Source organism: Lissotriton vulgaris, chromosome 9, assembly GCF_964263255.1.
Source record: "Lissotriton vulgaris chromosome 9, aLisVul1.2, whole genome shotgun sequence".
In the NCBI taxonomy this organism is placed as follows: Eukaryota; Metazoa; Chordata; class Amphibia; order Caudata; family Salamandridae; genus Lissotriton; species Lissotriton vulgaris.
The window spans coordinates 471,926,451-471,942,024 of NC_141697.1; the positions used below are offsets into that span (position 1 = coordinate 471,926,451).

Below are 15,574 nucleotides of genomic sequence, written 5' to 3' on the forward strand. Positions count from 1 at the left end.
CCCGGCATGTGGAGCACAACAAATAATCATCAAGTTCCGCCTAAAAAGAACACTTGTACCTTGGAGGATGTCGGTCTGGGAAGCTTCAAAATGGCAGGGAAGTTCTTATGCTTTTGGAGTTTCAGGTACTTGTTTAATTTTGTTTGTTGCAGTTTTATATAGCCTGAACTCGACCCGAAGGTATTGGAGTTCTTTACATGAGCACCAGTTACATTACACAAGGGCGCATTCATTTTTTTTTCCAGGCATGGTGGGGATAAGTAATTTGCCCAGAATCACAGGATGTTGAGCCAACGCAGAGACTCGAACCTGGTTCTTCAGCCCCAAAGTTGGCAACTCTGGTCGTTAGAACACATCCTCTCCCTGCATAACTAATTTAGAGGCGATAAAGTCCAGGAGGTTAATTAACAACGGCCAAAAGTCTTGCATTAAGCCGACAATGCTACATCCCAAGCTGAGAATGAAAACATCCACACAAAAACACAGATAAAGCAAAATATTCCCAAAGAAAAAAGTATGGAAAAAAACACACCCGGACAATGCCGAAACCTCTCGACCCGCCCCCCATATGAGATGCGCAGAACAAGAGGTTGCAGAGGTTTTATTTAACATCTCAGTGAAGTATAGTCACGAGGAAGAGGAACAAAGGGGTAATGAATCAAACAGGCCCATCAGTACTAGTAAAAATCTTTTATGGGCCTGAAGGTGTGATTCTATTATCTTGTTTTGCCAGCTGTATTTGGAGACAGAAGATTACTTCACTGAAGCTTCTCCTTGTTTTGCTCTAATATGAATATGAATTATTGCATTTCACAATTAGCAGAAAGCGCATTAGCATCACTAACAATATCCAATGTGTTATTGTGTCGCCAACTTAAGACTATCCAATCTTAAATGGTGTATGTCTGTGTATAACTGCATTAACCCTCATCTCCGGACATCTGAGAGACCTGCACTGGCTCCCCGTCAACAAAAGAATCACCTTCCGTCTCCTCACCCACGCACACAAAGCCCTACACGACCAAGGCCCGAGCTACCTCAACAACCGAATCAACTTCTACGCTCCGAAACGCCACCTCCGATCAGCCAGCCACACCCTCGCCGCCGTCCCCCGCATCCGAAGAGCGACAACAGGAGGAAGGTCCTTCTCCTACCTCGCCGCCAAGACCTGGAACTCCCTCCCGACCGACCTGCGCCTGACCCAAGACCACCTCTCCTTCAGGAAGAAGCTGAAGACCTGGCTATTCGAGCAGTAACGGCACCCCTTCCCCCCCCCCCCCAAGCGCCTTGAGACCCTACGGGTAAGTAGTGCGCTCTATAAATGTCTTTGATTGATTGATTGAACCCTCAGAACTGAAGTTTTAAATTCTCATCATCATCTATAGAATCCGTCTTTGAAGTCATTTTTTGAGGCACGATTATTGTATAGGGTGTGCTACTTTCAACAAAGCCCAACATTCTTCATTTGGATGAGTTCTGCTTAGTTCTACACAGATGCCACTATTATTAATTACAGGGAGCAATATCTCTGGGAGGGACACCACTTTTCCCAGTTGGGAGCTGGTATGGAGTTTCTGCAGCCGGATACCCCGGGTGTAGAAAGACTTGGCTTATCTTTACAGGCTGGTAAAATCACATGAGGCTCTGCCTCCACGTACAGTCCAAACCTTGGCCCCAGGCTCTGCCCTACCCTCTCCTAGGGTACAGGGGAGCAGAGAAATATACAGCCTGCTAGACAGAGCCTCTCCTGTCCTCTGACGTTCCCCCAACGACAACCAGACACAGTCACTCCACTTTACCACCAGCTTTCAGGGGTCGTAAAGCAACAGCGTTTGTCAATGGGGCAACGCATGAGGAAGCCCGGGTTTGAGTGCTAAAAACTTTGCATTGTTTGCATCTCTCCAGGCCTATGCTGTAATAACAAGAAGCACGCTTTTGGTCTTTTTCTCTATAGGTTTTGTGTTCACAAAGCTTTTTTTATTTTAACTGTTCCTATAAAATACCACAATGAAGAAAATGTTGCTGCTGGCTCTAAAACCAATAATTCTATTATTCCATCAACGCCCTATGGTAGCGACTTCATTAACGCATATATTGCTCGGAAGTATAATTTGCCATAATGATAGACACAATTTGTAATGGAGCGAAGCATGCCCTCACACGAATAGAATGGGTGTCAAAAATTGCCGGGAGTTAGTGGAGAAATACTATATAGTTAGCAACAAGTACAACAATTAGCTCCTTAATCTAAAAAATGGGTCTTTTAAATACCTTACTTCATAAAGGAATATGAAGCTTTTCAAAAGAAAAACTAACTTAAATTGTACTAACTTTTACTGTCCAAAGTACAGAAAAATAACACGTGCAGGGCACCTCGCTTTAATCCTAATGTACCACACAGTGGCACAACAAGTAGGGCACATGGCTGGGATACAGTGGTCCCTAACAGTGGTTCACCCTGGTGCCACTGCACCCGTGGCACAATTAATAACTAAGCACAGGCGCCACGTCCAACTGCTGTGCAGGAAACAACTGTGGTCGTAGGGTAGGCAGTATCACTAAACAGGGTAAGTAACGCAGCGAAACAACGCAACAATAAATATTGCACATATGTTTAATAAACTACAATTTAAAAAAAACTTTGAATACATAATACATTTGAAACAACTGGAAACAAGCGTTAAGACCCCATTTCATACGAACCACAAATTAAACATGATGAAATATTTGTACGTAGGACAAAACGCAACGTTTGCAGAAGCATGGGAACTGCCCTCGTGTGTTGAATTCAAGTTTGATACATGCCTACGACAGGTGGACAGAAATAAATTACAGGATACCTACCATCTTTACTATACGATGCATAAAACCCTTTAGGCTTTGGTCTACTATTTTCCAGCTCGTTCTCTATTTCATCTTGAAAACATGTGATTTCGCCTATTAAAAGTAAAACAACAATATTAATAAACAGTTATCTGTCCTCGGTGTGCGCTGGTGTAACGGATTCGGATGGACGGTGCTTTTACCTGCAACTTCATCAAGCTTTTTGGCCAACTCCTGCTCCAGCTGAAACAAAAGAGGAATACTGTAAGGCAAGCGTGTCGCGGAGCATTAACCAGGATACACGTTTTATACTTTATCTACGTATGCTGCTTTAATAACTCGGCCTCTTACATAATCGCCCTGCCAGCGCGCCAAAGCCGTCGGCTTACACGTGCTGCGCCTTTCCTGCAATCAGGGAAGGGGAAATGGCGGGCGTGGAAGATTAAAAGAGGAAGGAACAGATGGTGCTGACAGGGAAACATTTCACACACACACTGGCAAACAGAGTTTGGGAACGGTCTCCATTCCCAGGCCCTTCGCCCAGAGGTCGCATGTCTGGCGTACCTGAAGGAAAACCAGGGATGTATAATTGAGTACATTCGTGGCGGGGAGAGGGGGTGAGAGGGCCCCTCCTTCCTTTCCTCTTAGTATCCCCAAATCCACCCCCCCCCCCCCCCCCACCTCCGCAGGTAGGTGGTGGCTGCGTTCAGCCACCGCGTACGAGCCCAAGAGAACGTTTGAAAAAATACTGTTCGGCTGCATCACTTACTTTATATGTGTCGCACACTTCCATTTACTACTTGGTTTTAGGGCGGGGTTTCCAGATTCTATTATTGTGTTGTTGCTGAAAGGTGAAGTTAATAATGTCCCATTTGCTTGTAATCTATTACTTATTATAATTGCCTTTATACGCAGAAGGACAACTTTGCTATGCATGGAGTTTGTTAAGTATACTTTTAAAAACTTCTCTAAGAACATTTTCTCCTGATTAGAGTTTTTTTTTCTTTAGCGGAATTTTTCTCACACACGACCTGCCAGGCGAATCCTCCCCATTTACTGAAAAAAACGCTCAGAAATGTATTTTAGGCAGTAAACTTATTTTACGGGGACAAAACCGGCCCAGCTATTTATTGGCTGCAGATGCGAGGAGCTTCAGCGTCTTAGCATCACTTGAAAGCCATTACTTGGAGAACGTACAGGATTGTATTGTATTAAGTTCTATTTTGCATTTAAATTGCCCTTCCTCCCCTTGACAAGGCACTGGAGCGCGTTGCGGATGGCTAGTGCTCTACGTCTTGGGAGTGTCAACGGTGGAAGAGAGAGCGTGATAAAAAAAAAAATCGAGTGTGTGAGTTATACGGCCAGCGTCGCTGGGGCACGTGCGCCATGCATGGGGTGAAAATGCAAGGGACGAGAGCTGCATCGCGTGCGGACTAGAAACTCAGGAATGCAGGTGGCCATGATGCAGGCTGAGAAGAGAGCATGCTAGTGTGCGGGATAACTCGACACTGAATGAATCAATCGATCAGTGCAAAGAACCAGAACGTATACAAGAGTAAACTTTAGCATGCTTGATACTCTAGTTCTTTCCCACGATTATCCATCTACTCACCCTAGATCAGAAACGACTTCAAAAACTGTTAACTTAGACGTCCTTACCTGTACCTTGAATGCATTCCTGCCTCTTATCTGCTTTTATTAAGATTCATCGGTTTTGGCCGATGACTAAGAGGTCAGCAGGAGGGCACTGATAACTGGAAAGAGACTACAGACTATGAGTAACTGGGTGTCATATTCCATGAGGGGGGAGAGCGCCACAGGGCAGACAGGGGCTACTGGCCCCCACCAGTGACTGAGGTAATTTGCTAATTGTGCCTGTCCTACTATGGTTCTGCAAACTGTGGTGATGGTGGGCGCTAGGCCCACATTGCTAAAAGAGTGTGACACGGACACTGGATTGATAGTGGGTGAACTGGCCCAGAGCACGTGCGCTCGGCCACTTTTATTAGAGCTGTGTCACCTGACCAGTGACATCAGTGGTGGGTGGGTGTTCAGTGTAGCACGTCATGAAAACAACTAGACTGTGTCCTGCAGGATACTACACAGACCGGGTCAAGTGCAACCCTTTCTGCACTTGACAGAGAGTAGTGAGAGAGAGAAGACGGAGACTTCTCAAAGAGGTGGGGGTTGTGGAGAGTGGGGACACACGCTCAGAACGCAACCCTCAACCACCAGACAATTTAAGTTTAAAGTCCAGGCCACTGCTTGTGTTTTTAGAAAACAATGTACTTTTTAACTCTGAGCACTAACAAATGCTACACAATTCAATTCAGAACGCAGATCCCGGTCACAGCACTCCCTTGTGGCCCTCAACCTGCTACTTCCCCCTCGAGCTAAGTCCCTCCCAGGTGACTCTTGATAAGATTGTCCCACTAGCAGTTCGGGAACATCGTGAACCAATCTCAGGTGCAGATGCTAGCACTACACAGGCCAAATGTGCAATCAGTGTTTGTTCTTACCCCTGGAGATGTAGTGGGTAGAAAGTTAATCTCAGAGTTTCTCACTCTCAACTATCGCCGATCCAGCAGCTTAGGCTTCCCAGAAGGTGGAGGCCTGCCACAGTTAGAGGGAGTCCACGGAAGTTGCCTGGTTCGGCCTGTGTCTCTTTTCACACCGCTAGTCAGGATGAATCCTAGTTGATCGACAGCCCTGGCAATACCACACTGATGGGGCCCTGTTCACTGCAGCCCTGTGCAGCTTGTAAAATGGGTGCAGACTTCCTTAGGCTGTTGGTCGATGGAGAAGCAGGTTTGGACTCCAACCAGGCTGACAAATATGGCAGTTGCAGCCCAGACTGTGCGGTCACCATCCACAGGAGTTGCACTCCCAACCAGGCTGTTGTGTTCAATTAAGCTTTTTGCGTTTCCTATCAGGAACCATCTCAGAGATTGGGGCACCCTCTGTAGCATCCGTCATCCCTTCCTTGGCCATAAAGAACTTGGGACTGGAGCAAAGTGTGTTGGTTTGGGTCCTGCTTTCATACACATTTCTATAACGGGATGTGGATCCCATTCACTATATTCAGAACCCACTTGGTGTGTACCTCCCTTCAAGTATCCTACCCAGGCTGCTCTCTAGATAAAGCCATTGTCTAGAGAACTTCTCAAAGCAGGTAGCACTGGGCTGTCTCTAAAACGGAGCTTCCACAACACAGGCACAATGAAGTGCTCAAACAAACATTGCTCCCTCACAGGAACTCTGCAATAACCTTGCAAATTTATTCCATGACAATATCACCAACATCCACAGTCACTTCAAACCCAAGCCCAAACCCACCAACTTCAAGCAACACAATAACCCCACTACCACCACAGACATCTGACACCGAATGGAGCCAGCTCACCCTACAGGACACCGCCTCCTTCGTAAACTCAGTCCACTCGGGAGCCCCAACTGAACCATGCCCTCACATCTTCAACCTAGGCGACACCAGAACCAGTCATGTACTCACCACCTTGTTGAACACCTCAATTGCCACAGCCAACTTTCACAGAGGACTGGAAACATGCAGAAGTCAAAGTCCTACTAGAGAAACCATTAGCATACCACAGCAAACAACTACTACTGACCGATCTCCATGCTCCCATTCCTTGCAAAGTTATTGGAAAAAACCATCAACCAACAACTCTCCACACAACTGGAATGAAACCTCCTACTGGACTCCTCCCAATTCGGATTCCGCACCAACCACAGCACCGAGACAGCCCTCAGCATGGCTACCGACAGCATCCAAACCCTACTCAACTGAGGAGTGACTGCAGCTCTAATCCTCTCAGCAGCCTTCAATTCGGGCTCCCATCATGCACTTGTCACAAGGCTGCACAACAGTGGCATCCAAGAAGCCACTCTCAGATGGATCGCCTCTTTCCTCACTGAGAGATCACAAAAAGTCCGCCTTCCCCTCCTTGACCTCCTAACACAAGGAAATCATCTGTGGAGTACCCCAAAGATCCTCGCTCGGCATCCCCTTCTTCAATACTTGTATAACACTCCTGGCCAGCATCACCAAAACCCACAGACTCCACATCATGTTCTACTCCAATGACCCACAACTCATCATCTCTCTCTCCGAAGACACACCATCAAGACCAGCTTCCACAACTGCATGACAGATGTCTCCAGCTGGATGAAGGACAACTGTCACGTTCAATTTGGACAAGATAGAGGTGCTGATTTTTGGAAACAAAAGCTCCCCATGGGACCATCTTTGTGGCCCTCAGAACTTGGACCTTCTTCTATCCCCACTGACCACGCTAGGAACCTAGGCATCATTCCGGACAAGACACTAACCATGATGACTCAGGTAAACTCTGTCTCCTCCTCCTGCTTCTTCATCGTCCGCATGCTTCGTAGGACATACAAATAGCTACCCCAAATCTCAAGACACACCATCACCCAAGCCATCATCTCCAGCCGACTGGACTACGGCAACACTCTCAATGGAGGGATCGCAGCGCACCTCCTCAAACTACAGACCATACAGAATGCCGCAGCCAGACTGGCCATGGATCTCCCTTGATGAACCCACATCACCCGTACCTCAGGGAACTCCACATGCTCCCTGTACAGAAAAAAACAGTTCAAGCTCCTTAACCATGCATACAAACAAGGCCCTACACAACTGCAGATCCGCCTACTTGAACCATTGCCTGAACCACCATCAGTCCACCAGACACCTCCCTTCCTCTAACCCTCACCCCCGCATCTGATGTAGGAGATGGGGAGGTTGCTCCTTCTCCTACCTAGCAGTGAACATGGAACAAGCTACCCTTTCATCTACGAACCTCCCCATCTCTTTCAGAGATTCGAAAGTCCCAGAAGACCCGGCTAATCAACTAGCCCATGACAGCGCCTGGATACCCTCACTGGTGACAAGAAGCGCTCTACAAACCTACTGATTGATTAAAGTGAGTTTTGTCTACACAGGACTGTATTCAACCTCTCTGAGGCATTAATCAGACGTAGGCAAAAGTAAAGGGCTGACTTAGAAACTTCCTCACCTTGAACAAAAGGTACAGTCCCCACTCCTTAAACCCTACCATCAACCAAATGCCAGGTCCAAGGAATCATTCAGCACCCCTTTCATAACAAAAGTCTTCATGAAGTTTCTAAGGTGATCCCTTTGTCAATTGTCCTCATTTCAGTGTCTGGGTCTCCACCATCTAGACACAGACAGGCAAAACACTTCCATTGCCAGGGGAAGCATTCCTCATCCTCCACCATGTGCCATGCATACTCAGGCCGTCTGCTCTTGAGGGTCTCTGCAATGTGTTGTACATTACATTTCTCCTGGTCTACTGCCAGCAACAGAGGTGTTGGAAGTAGATGCCCACTGCAGACCCATGTTGCCTAAGTAAATCATCACCACTCTATCTCACTAATGATAGTAATACTTACAAAGCTAGAAAGACTGTCTTCAGATCCAGCATATTTACCTGAGAGGATCAATTCAAATTGTTCCACACTGAGGTAATACAGAGTCATCTGCAGTGAGCACCCACTCACATCTGGTGAGCTGTTTGTAAACTCTTGTTGTTAATGCAGCAAGCCGGAAGGGTAAACCAACATCGCAAGGCTGGAAGCAAGGCTTGAAGGCCTGGGATGAGCTGGTCATCCAGAAGCTGCTTCCAACGTTCCACAAGATGAAGCTGCAGGGAACCTATGTGGAGCATGTAATGGGAACAGCACTTTGCATTGTACCTTTAGTCCGAGAAGTCTATGCAACCACAAGATCGCTACAGTCTTGTTCATGAAGCAGTTAACTATCTGACTGATGGCTACTACCCTCTACTGACGAGAGTAAGATTTCATGAGATGGGAGCCTAGAACTGCCCCAATGGAAAGAATTATCTTTGAAGACACTAAAGGAGAATTTGGAGAAGTTCACAGAGATCTTAAGATTGTCCCGGATGCTGAAAGTCATGCTAAGACAGGCCTTGGCTCTGTCCCTTGGCACTGATCCATTGAAACAGTATTCCAAGTAAGGGTAGCATTTAAATCTTTTGCAGCCACAGAAAGGCTGCTACTGCAGTTTGAATCTTTGTTAAGATCCAGAGTACAACAATGAAACTGAAATGCAACATCCTGTAATTGTGTATTGATTTCCCACCTTGAGTCAGAAGTACTTTCTCAGTTCCTGTTTGATAAAACCTTGGAAGCAAGTGTCAAGCAAACCCACTGAACAAAGCGTGCCAGCGTTCTGCTGAGACAGAGGTGGCACGCATCAGGATGACTGTGGCAGCTCAGTTGCATAATTCTGCTTCTATGAGAAGTGCGGTGCATCACTGGGTCCAATGATGGTAGTTGTACTAAAGCCTCCCCCACCCCCCCTCCACAGGAGTGGGCTGGCCCCTGGCAAGCAGTAAATGAGGGTGTAGGGTCAAGGATAAATTATTTAGACTTTTTCACATTTGCCGAGGCTTAGGACAACAGACTCATTCTTTACTTCCCGTCTTTGCTGCTTGGCAGGTGGTTGGTGCTCAAGTAGGAATAGCAGCCTACTAGCAAGGTTAAGAATGGAAAGGATACACTAACCTCAAAAGCCCGGAAGTGCCTTTGTGGCTGAAAGAGAGAAGGAGGTCTAGGCAGAACACATGGATGGCCATCAAAATAGTGATTTGGGAGCAAGCCATGCCGGTTACCCACCAGCTGAACGATCAGAATAGTTCTTACTATCAAAAAGGAGGTCAGGGGGCGTGGCCAAGATGGCGGGGTGAGCGGACGCTTCCTCCCGTAGCTCCCCCGGCCCAGCTCAGCTCGAGCCCCGATTCCTGCGCTTCTCTCCCCCCGCGGCTGCACTGCGGGCGAGAGAACTGTGCCGGAGTTCTTGGAGCACAGTTTGATACCACTTTGACTTCTGCTGCCCCGGGGGAAGTCCCCGAAAAGTTTGCTCAACGATCGCTCCGGGGAGCAGAGCCTGGGTCGCCCCGAGGAGAAGGGCCTGGAGGCGGAGCATATCGCGGCGCTGTCCGCGCGCCTCGGCTGGGCCGAGTGCTGAAAAGCTGGAGACCCCGGGGAGCGGACTAGACGGACTCCGCGGAGTGTGGAAGCTTCCTGGCCGGCGCTCTTGTGGCAAGAACCATCGCTGGACGACAGACCCCAGCCCGGCGACGGCGATCCACCCCCCTGCCATGGGTGTCGGTGTGTGACGCCTTGCGGACCCCGAGCTTGGAAGTGAAGGACGACAGAGTCGGAGCGGGGCCCGGCCCGGGCATACTGGCCGGTGTTAATGGGTGGCATTGGTTTCGCTTCTTCCCGACCCATTGCGGTTTGAGGGTCGCCCATAGACTTGCTGGCCTAGGCTGCCCTCCCGGGTGCCGCCCTCCCGCCATCTTGTCTTTGTGGAGCTGAAACTGGTGGCCCTCGCCCGCGCCCTTATCATACGGGCGCCTTGGTTCCTCCTGGTGCCTACACATCTGCTGTCCTCCCTGGGAGCACACAGCTGAAAGCCTCCGTGTTGAACATTGCTGACCGCCCTGACTGGCTCGATGGTCGTCTCGCCCTGACCCGGGCCGCCATTTTGTCGCCTGTGACGCACCACCCTTGTCCTCGGTGAGGCCTTCACATCTGGTGCCCTCGAGCAGTGGGGCACATCCACAGCGGCTGGCTCTAGGCCTCATCCACCGCGGAGGCCAAGATGACTGGGAGACGAGGCGCGGCACGGGGAGATCGCACTCTGCCGGAAATGCTCGGCAGGTCCCAGCAACTACGCGACAGGACGCAGCCGTCCCCGGGGTCCTCCCGGGCCTCAACGGACGCCACCGGAGGCGAACCGCCAGTCACGAGGTCCTTTATGGAGGACTTATTCAGCTCCCTCAAGGAGGAATTCCAGACTCAAGACCGAGGTGGCCGGAGAGGTTCGTGAAGTGCGTAGGGAGGTCGAAGGCCTGGGCGAGCGGGTCGACACTGTGGAAACGGCGGCCCAGCGTCGCGACGAAGAGATAGTCCACCTCCAGCAGGACGTCCTCCGCCTACGGGAGCAGTGTGTCGAGCTCCAGGCCCACTCGGAGGACCTCGAGAACAGGTCCAGGCGGAATAATATCCGGGTGCGAGGCGTTCCGTCCGCGGATGAGGGTGCGGACCTAGTGGCCTATCTGCAAGACCTGTTCCGCGACATCTTGGAAGAAGGAGCGGACTTCCAGATCCGCATCGACAGAGCACACAGGGTGGGCCGCCAGCGCCAGTCATCGGCGCCCCCGCCTGATATCCTGGCATTCCTGCCGGATTTCCCCTTGAAGGAGCGCATCATGACGGAGGCCCGCAGGAAGCAACCGCTGTCCTTCCGAGAACGACCCGTGGCGCTCTATCAAGACCTGTCTGCCATCACACTGCAGAAGCGCAGGTCTTTCCGCATCGCCACGGACTTTCTACGGGAGCATGAGACGGCCTATTCCTGGGGTCACCCCTTCCGTCTTATCTTTCGATGGAATGGGGTGCTACATCAGCTGCGCTCCCTACAGGATGTCTGTGGGGTGCTGGGACTCACAGCTACGGAGGATGAAGGAGCTACGCCCGCATGGAGGCGCCCCGAGCGGCGAGGCCGACGGAGATCGAGGAGGCGCCAATCGTCGGCGACAGTGAGTCGTCCTGACTCTCCTACCATCAGGGCGGATATGGCGGAGGCCCTGAGGACTGCGGCCAGGAACTTGCCTGAATCTGACGGCGTGGCCCTGACGGCCTAACTTTACTCCGGGGGGAGAGATTCTTAGCTTCTATGATGCTGGGCTGGGGCTGGGGGTTGGGGGTTGGGGGGGAGCGGTTGGAGGTGTGTGGCTGGACGTCCACTTGACTGTTTTCTGCAGACTCGCCCTCTTGGGCTGGCCTGAGACAATGGGGTGTTTTTTCTTGTTTTTGGTTTTGGCTGGTTGCCATGGGTTGGTTTTGGGGGGGTTTAAGAACTGGTTTGGTGCTGGGGGGTCCCGTCCGATACTGTCCGAACACTTGCGAAGCCGATCCTGGCCTTCCCTGCTCCCCTGCCCCGCGTGCCCCTCCCGCTGATCCCCCGCTTGCTGCATAGCGCTTTGCCTCCCCGTGAGCGATGCCGCCCCTGAAAGTAGTGACCCTTAATGTTAAGGGTCTGAATAACCCTGTAAAGCGTAGGGCGATCCTTTCCTTGCTAGAGGGGTCGCAGGCGGATATTTGCCTCCTGCAGGAAACCCATTTACTCTCTAAAGACTGCCATAGGTTGCGCTCTGCCAAGTTCCCCACGCAACTCTTTTCCTCGGCTGCGACTAAGACTGCGGGGGTGGCCATTCTTCAAGCTAGCTCCTTCAGGGGTGAAGTGTTATATAAACATGCCGAGCAGAAGGGGAGGCTTCTAGTGTATCGCATGCGTCTGGGAGGTGTTGCCTTTACGGTTGGTTCCGTTTACAGCCCGAATGACCACCAGGATCGCTTCCTGGACTCTGTGTTAGTGGATGTTACTGCCTCGCCCGACCGCCATATTATCTTGGGGGGAAACCTGAACATGGTCTTCGACTCCACCCTGGATAGGTCTGCCCAGCGCTTTCCGCAGACGGGGGAGCTTTCTAGAGCGGTGCAAGACCAGATTGCTGAGATGGATCTACATGATCTCTGGCGCACCATGCATCCCACCGACAGGGACTACTCCTATTTTTCCCACGCACACCGCACTTATTCGCGGTTAGATTATCTCTTGGTGAGCGGCCCGCTTCGCTCGGCCGCCACGGCGGCGGACATCGGGGTCTTGTCCTTGTCCGATCATGCGCCGGTTTCCGGAGTTTTTGCTTGGCCGGCGCCCCCCCCCTCCAGAGGGATGTGGCGGCTTCGGGACACGCTTCTCCATAAGAAACTGGTGGTGAAGCGAATAGAGGAGGTCATCCGAGAGTACCTGACCCACAATGACAACTCCGATACGTCCCTGGCGACGCAGTGGGCGGCTTTGAAAGCAGTCATCAGGGGGGAGTTTATCTCCATTTCCTCGGCGGAGAATAGGGAGCGCCAACGCAAGAGGGAGGAACTAACGGCGCAGGTCAGGGAACTTGAACAGGTTCACCGCCGGACGGGGGCTCCTCGTGTTTGGAGGCAGCTGAAGGCGGCGCGGAAACTCCTCTCTGCGTTGGACCTGGACCGGGCGGAGTATGCGGCGCTACGCTTGAAGCATGCCTATTACACCGGCGGAGATAGGTGCGGTAAGCTTCTGGCCCATCGGCTCAGAGCTGCGCAGCGACGCAACGTAGTAAAAGAGCTAGTGGGAGTAGATGGGGTCCCGGTTTCCGGTGACGCGGAGGTGGCGGATTCCTTTCGTGCCTTTTACGAGGCGCTGTACGCTGCAGAGCCCTCCCCACCGGGAGAGGCTGAAGCCTATCTGGACTCCGTGACCCTCCCGACCCTGGATTCCGCCCAGGCGGCCCACCTGGAGAGGGATATTCACGTGGAGGAAGTCATCTCCGCTATTGCTCGGCTCAAGCACGGCAAGGCTCCGGGCCCGGATGGCTATACGGCCTTGTTCTACAAGACCTTCTGTCCCGCTGTCGCGCCTCTCCTGGCTCGCTTATTCAATTCCTTCTCCGACCCAGGAGCTATCCCGCCGGACCTTCTCTCGGCGACTGTGTCGGTTATCCCGAAACCGGGAAAGGACCGGACTCTGTGCGGCTCGTACCGGCCCATCTCGCTTTTGAATGTGGACCTCAAGCTTTACACGGGGATCTTGGCGGCCAGGCTTGGTCTGCACCTGCCAGGTTTGGTGGAAGCGGACCAGGCCGGTTTTGTACCCGGTAGGCAGACGGTCGACAACACCAAGAGGGTGACGCACGTGCTAGAAAAGGCCTCACGCGTCCCGGGGGAGCGGATGCTGCTGTCGGTCGACGCGGAGAAGGCCTTTGATAGGGTTCATTGGCCGTACCTCGAGCTGGTCCTTGGGAAACTGGGGATCGGCGAGAAGTTCCGCACTATGGTCTTCAATTGTTATAGGAGACCGTCAGCATCTGTGCGTGTCAACGGACACAGCTCCAGCAGCTTCGCCATTGAACGCGGCACGAGACAGGGTTGCCCCCTTTCGCCGCTCCTGTTTGCCCTCTATATGGAGCCGTTTGCCCAGAGGATTCGCGATAACCCGGACGCTATTGGGGTGAAGATGGGGCAATACACGCATACTGTCAGCTTATATGCGGATGATGTCTTGCTGACCCTGGATGACCCCAGACGGTCGCTCCCTGCCTGCGTCCAGGAGCTGGACTCCTTTGCCCGCGTGGCGGGCTTTAAAATGAATATGACTAAGTCGGCTGCCCTGGACGTGTCGCTCTCTGTCGACACCAGGCGGGACCTCCAGCGTCTTTTTCCTCTGCAGTGGTCCTCCTCCACGGTGCCTTACCTGGGTATTTTGCTTGCTCCCTCCCTGCCTGCAATGGTCGCCGCTAACTATTCCTCTCTGGGCAAGAAAGTCAAAGACGAACTCGGCCGATGGAACAAATGCCTGCTCTCGTGGCTGGGCCGTATCGCAGCGGTGAAGATGACGATACTGCCTCAGATCCTGTATCTTTTTCGCGCTCTGCCTCTCCAGCCTACTGTAGGTTGGATACGGCAGACGCAGGCAGACATCTCCCGCTTTGTGTGGCAGGGTCGTAAGCCGCGGATGAAGCGGGTCCTCTCCATGCTTGCCCCGGAGGCGGGGGGTCTCGGGGTCCCGGACCTCCGGAAGTACTTTCAGGCGGCGCAACTTCGGTACTTGGTGGAATGGAGCCGGTGGGAATCGGACAAGCATTGGCTCTTTCAGGATCAGGCAGTTGCGGGCCGTACCCTCCAGGAAGTCCCGTTCCTGCGGCGCACTCACCGCCCGCCTAATCTCTACGCCTCTTTTATCACCCGGGTTCCGCTGCGAGTGTGGGACGCGGTGGGTGAGCTTCGTGAACTCACCACTTTTCCATCGCCATTCACTCCCATTGCTGGCAATCCAGACTTCACTCCGGGCCTGGAACCGGGAGCCTTTTCCCACTGGGTGAGCGCGGGTTGCAGGGTGCTTTTCCAGATTTACGGGCCGGAGGGTGTGCTCCCCTTCCAGCAGCTCCGACGGGAGTTTGGCCTGATGGAGGGGGACAGACTGCGTTATATGCAAGTCCGCCACTGGGCTCTTCAACCCTCAGTACGCGACGTCGCTGCCCGTTCGATTACGCCCTATGAGCGATGGCTGGTAACCCGGGCCTCGGATGCCAAGCTTATCACCGACTTGTACAAGTTTCTCCAACCCCCGCCGTTTCATTACCATAACCCAGGGAGGGAGTGTTGGCACAGGGAGTTGGGCAGGACCTTGAGCCACAAGGAGTGGGACAGGATTGCGTATCGGGCGCGGCACTCTGCGTACCACACTGGGCTGACGGAGACCTTTACTAAGGTATCCACCTATTGGTATTACACCCCGGAGAGGCTTTACGAGATGCGCAAAATCGGTGATAAAGGTTGCTGGCGCGGCTGCGGACAGGAGGGCACCCTCACGCATATTCTCTGGGAGTGCCCGGTGCTGTCGACCTATTGGAAGGAGGTCCTGGATGAGGTAGATAAGCATTTTGAGATCGAGCTCCCGCGCTTCCCCGCGTATGTTTTGCTAGGCCTCCCCAATGACCTGATGTACCCGCTGAAGTCCCGTAGGGGTAGGCAGATTGCGATTGCGCTAGGTTCTGCGGTCCAAAACATCCTTGTACTCTGGCGCACCCCTACTGCCCCCTCCATCACTGGT

At 52.1% G+C, this 15,574-nt stretch overlaps 1 protein-coding gene across 2 annotated transcripts in view; it reads right to left on the reverse strand.

Moving 5' to 3' along the window:
• The window catches only part of BRF1 (BRF1 general transcription factor IIIB subunit), a 1,205,829-nt gene that overhangs the window by 390,387 nt on the left and 799,868 nt on the right, over positions 1–15,574 (reverse strand). For both annotated transcript variants that reach the window (XM_086937923.1, XM_086937924.1), the window contains exons 9-10: positions 3,027–3,066; positions 2,845–2,937 (exon numbers count right to left, since the gene is read on the reverse strand). In XM_086937923.1, coding sequence (XP_086794049.1) covers positions 2,845–2,937; positions 3,027–3,066 — 133 coding nt within the window. The remainder of the gene's footprint in view (positions 1–2,844; positions 2,938–3,026; positions 3,067–15,574) is intronic.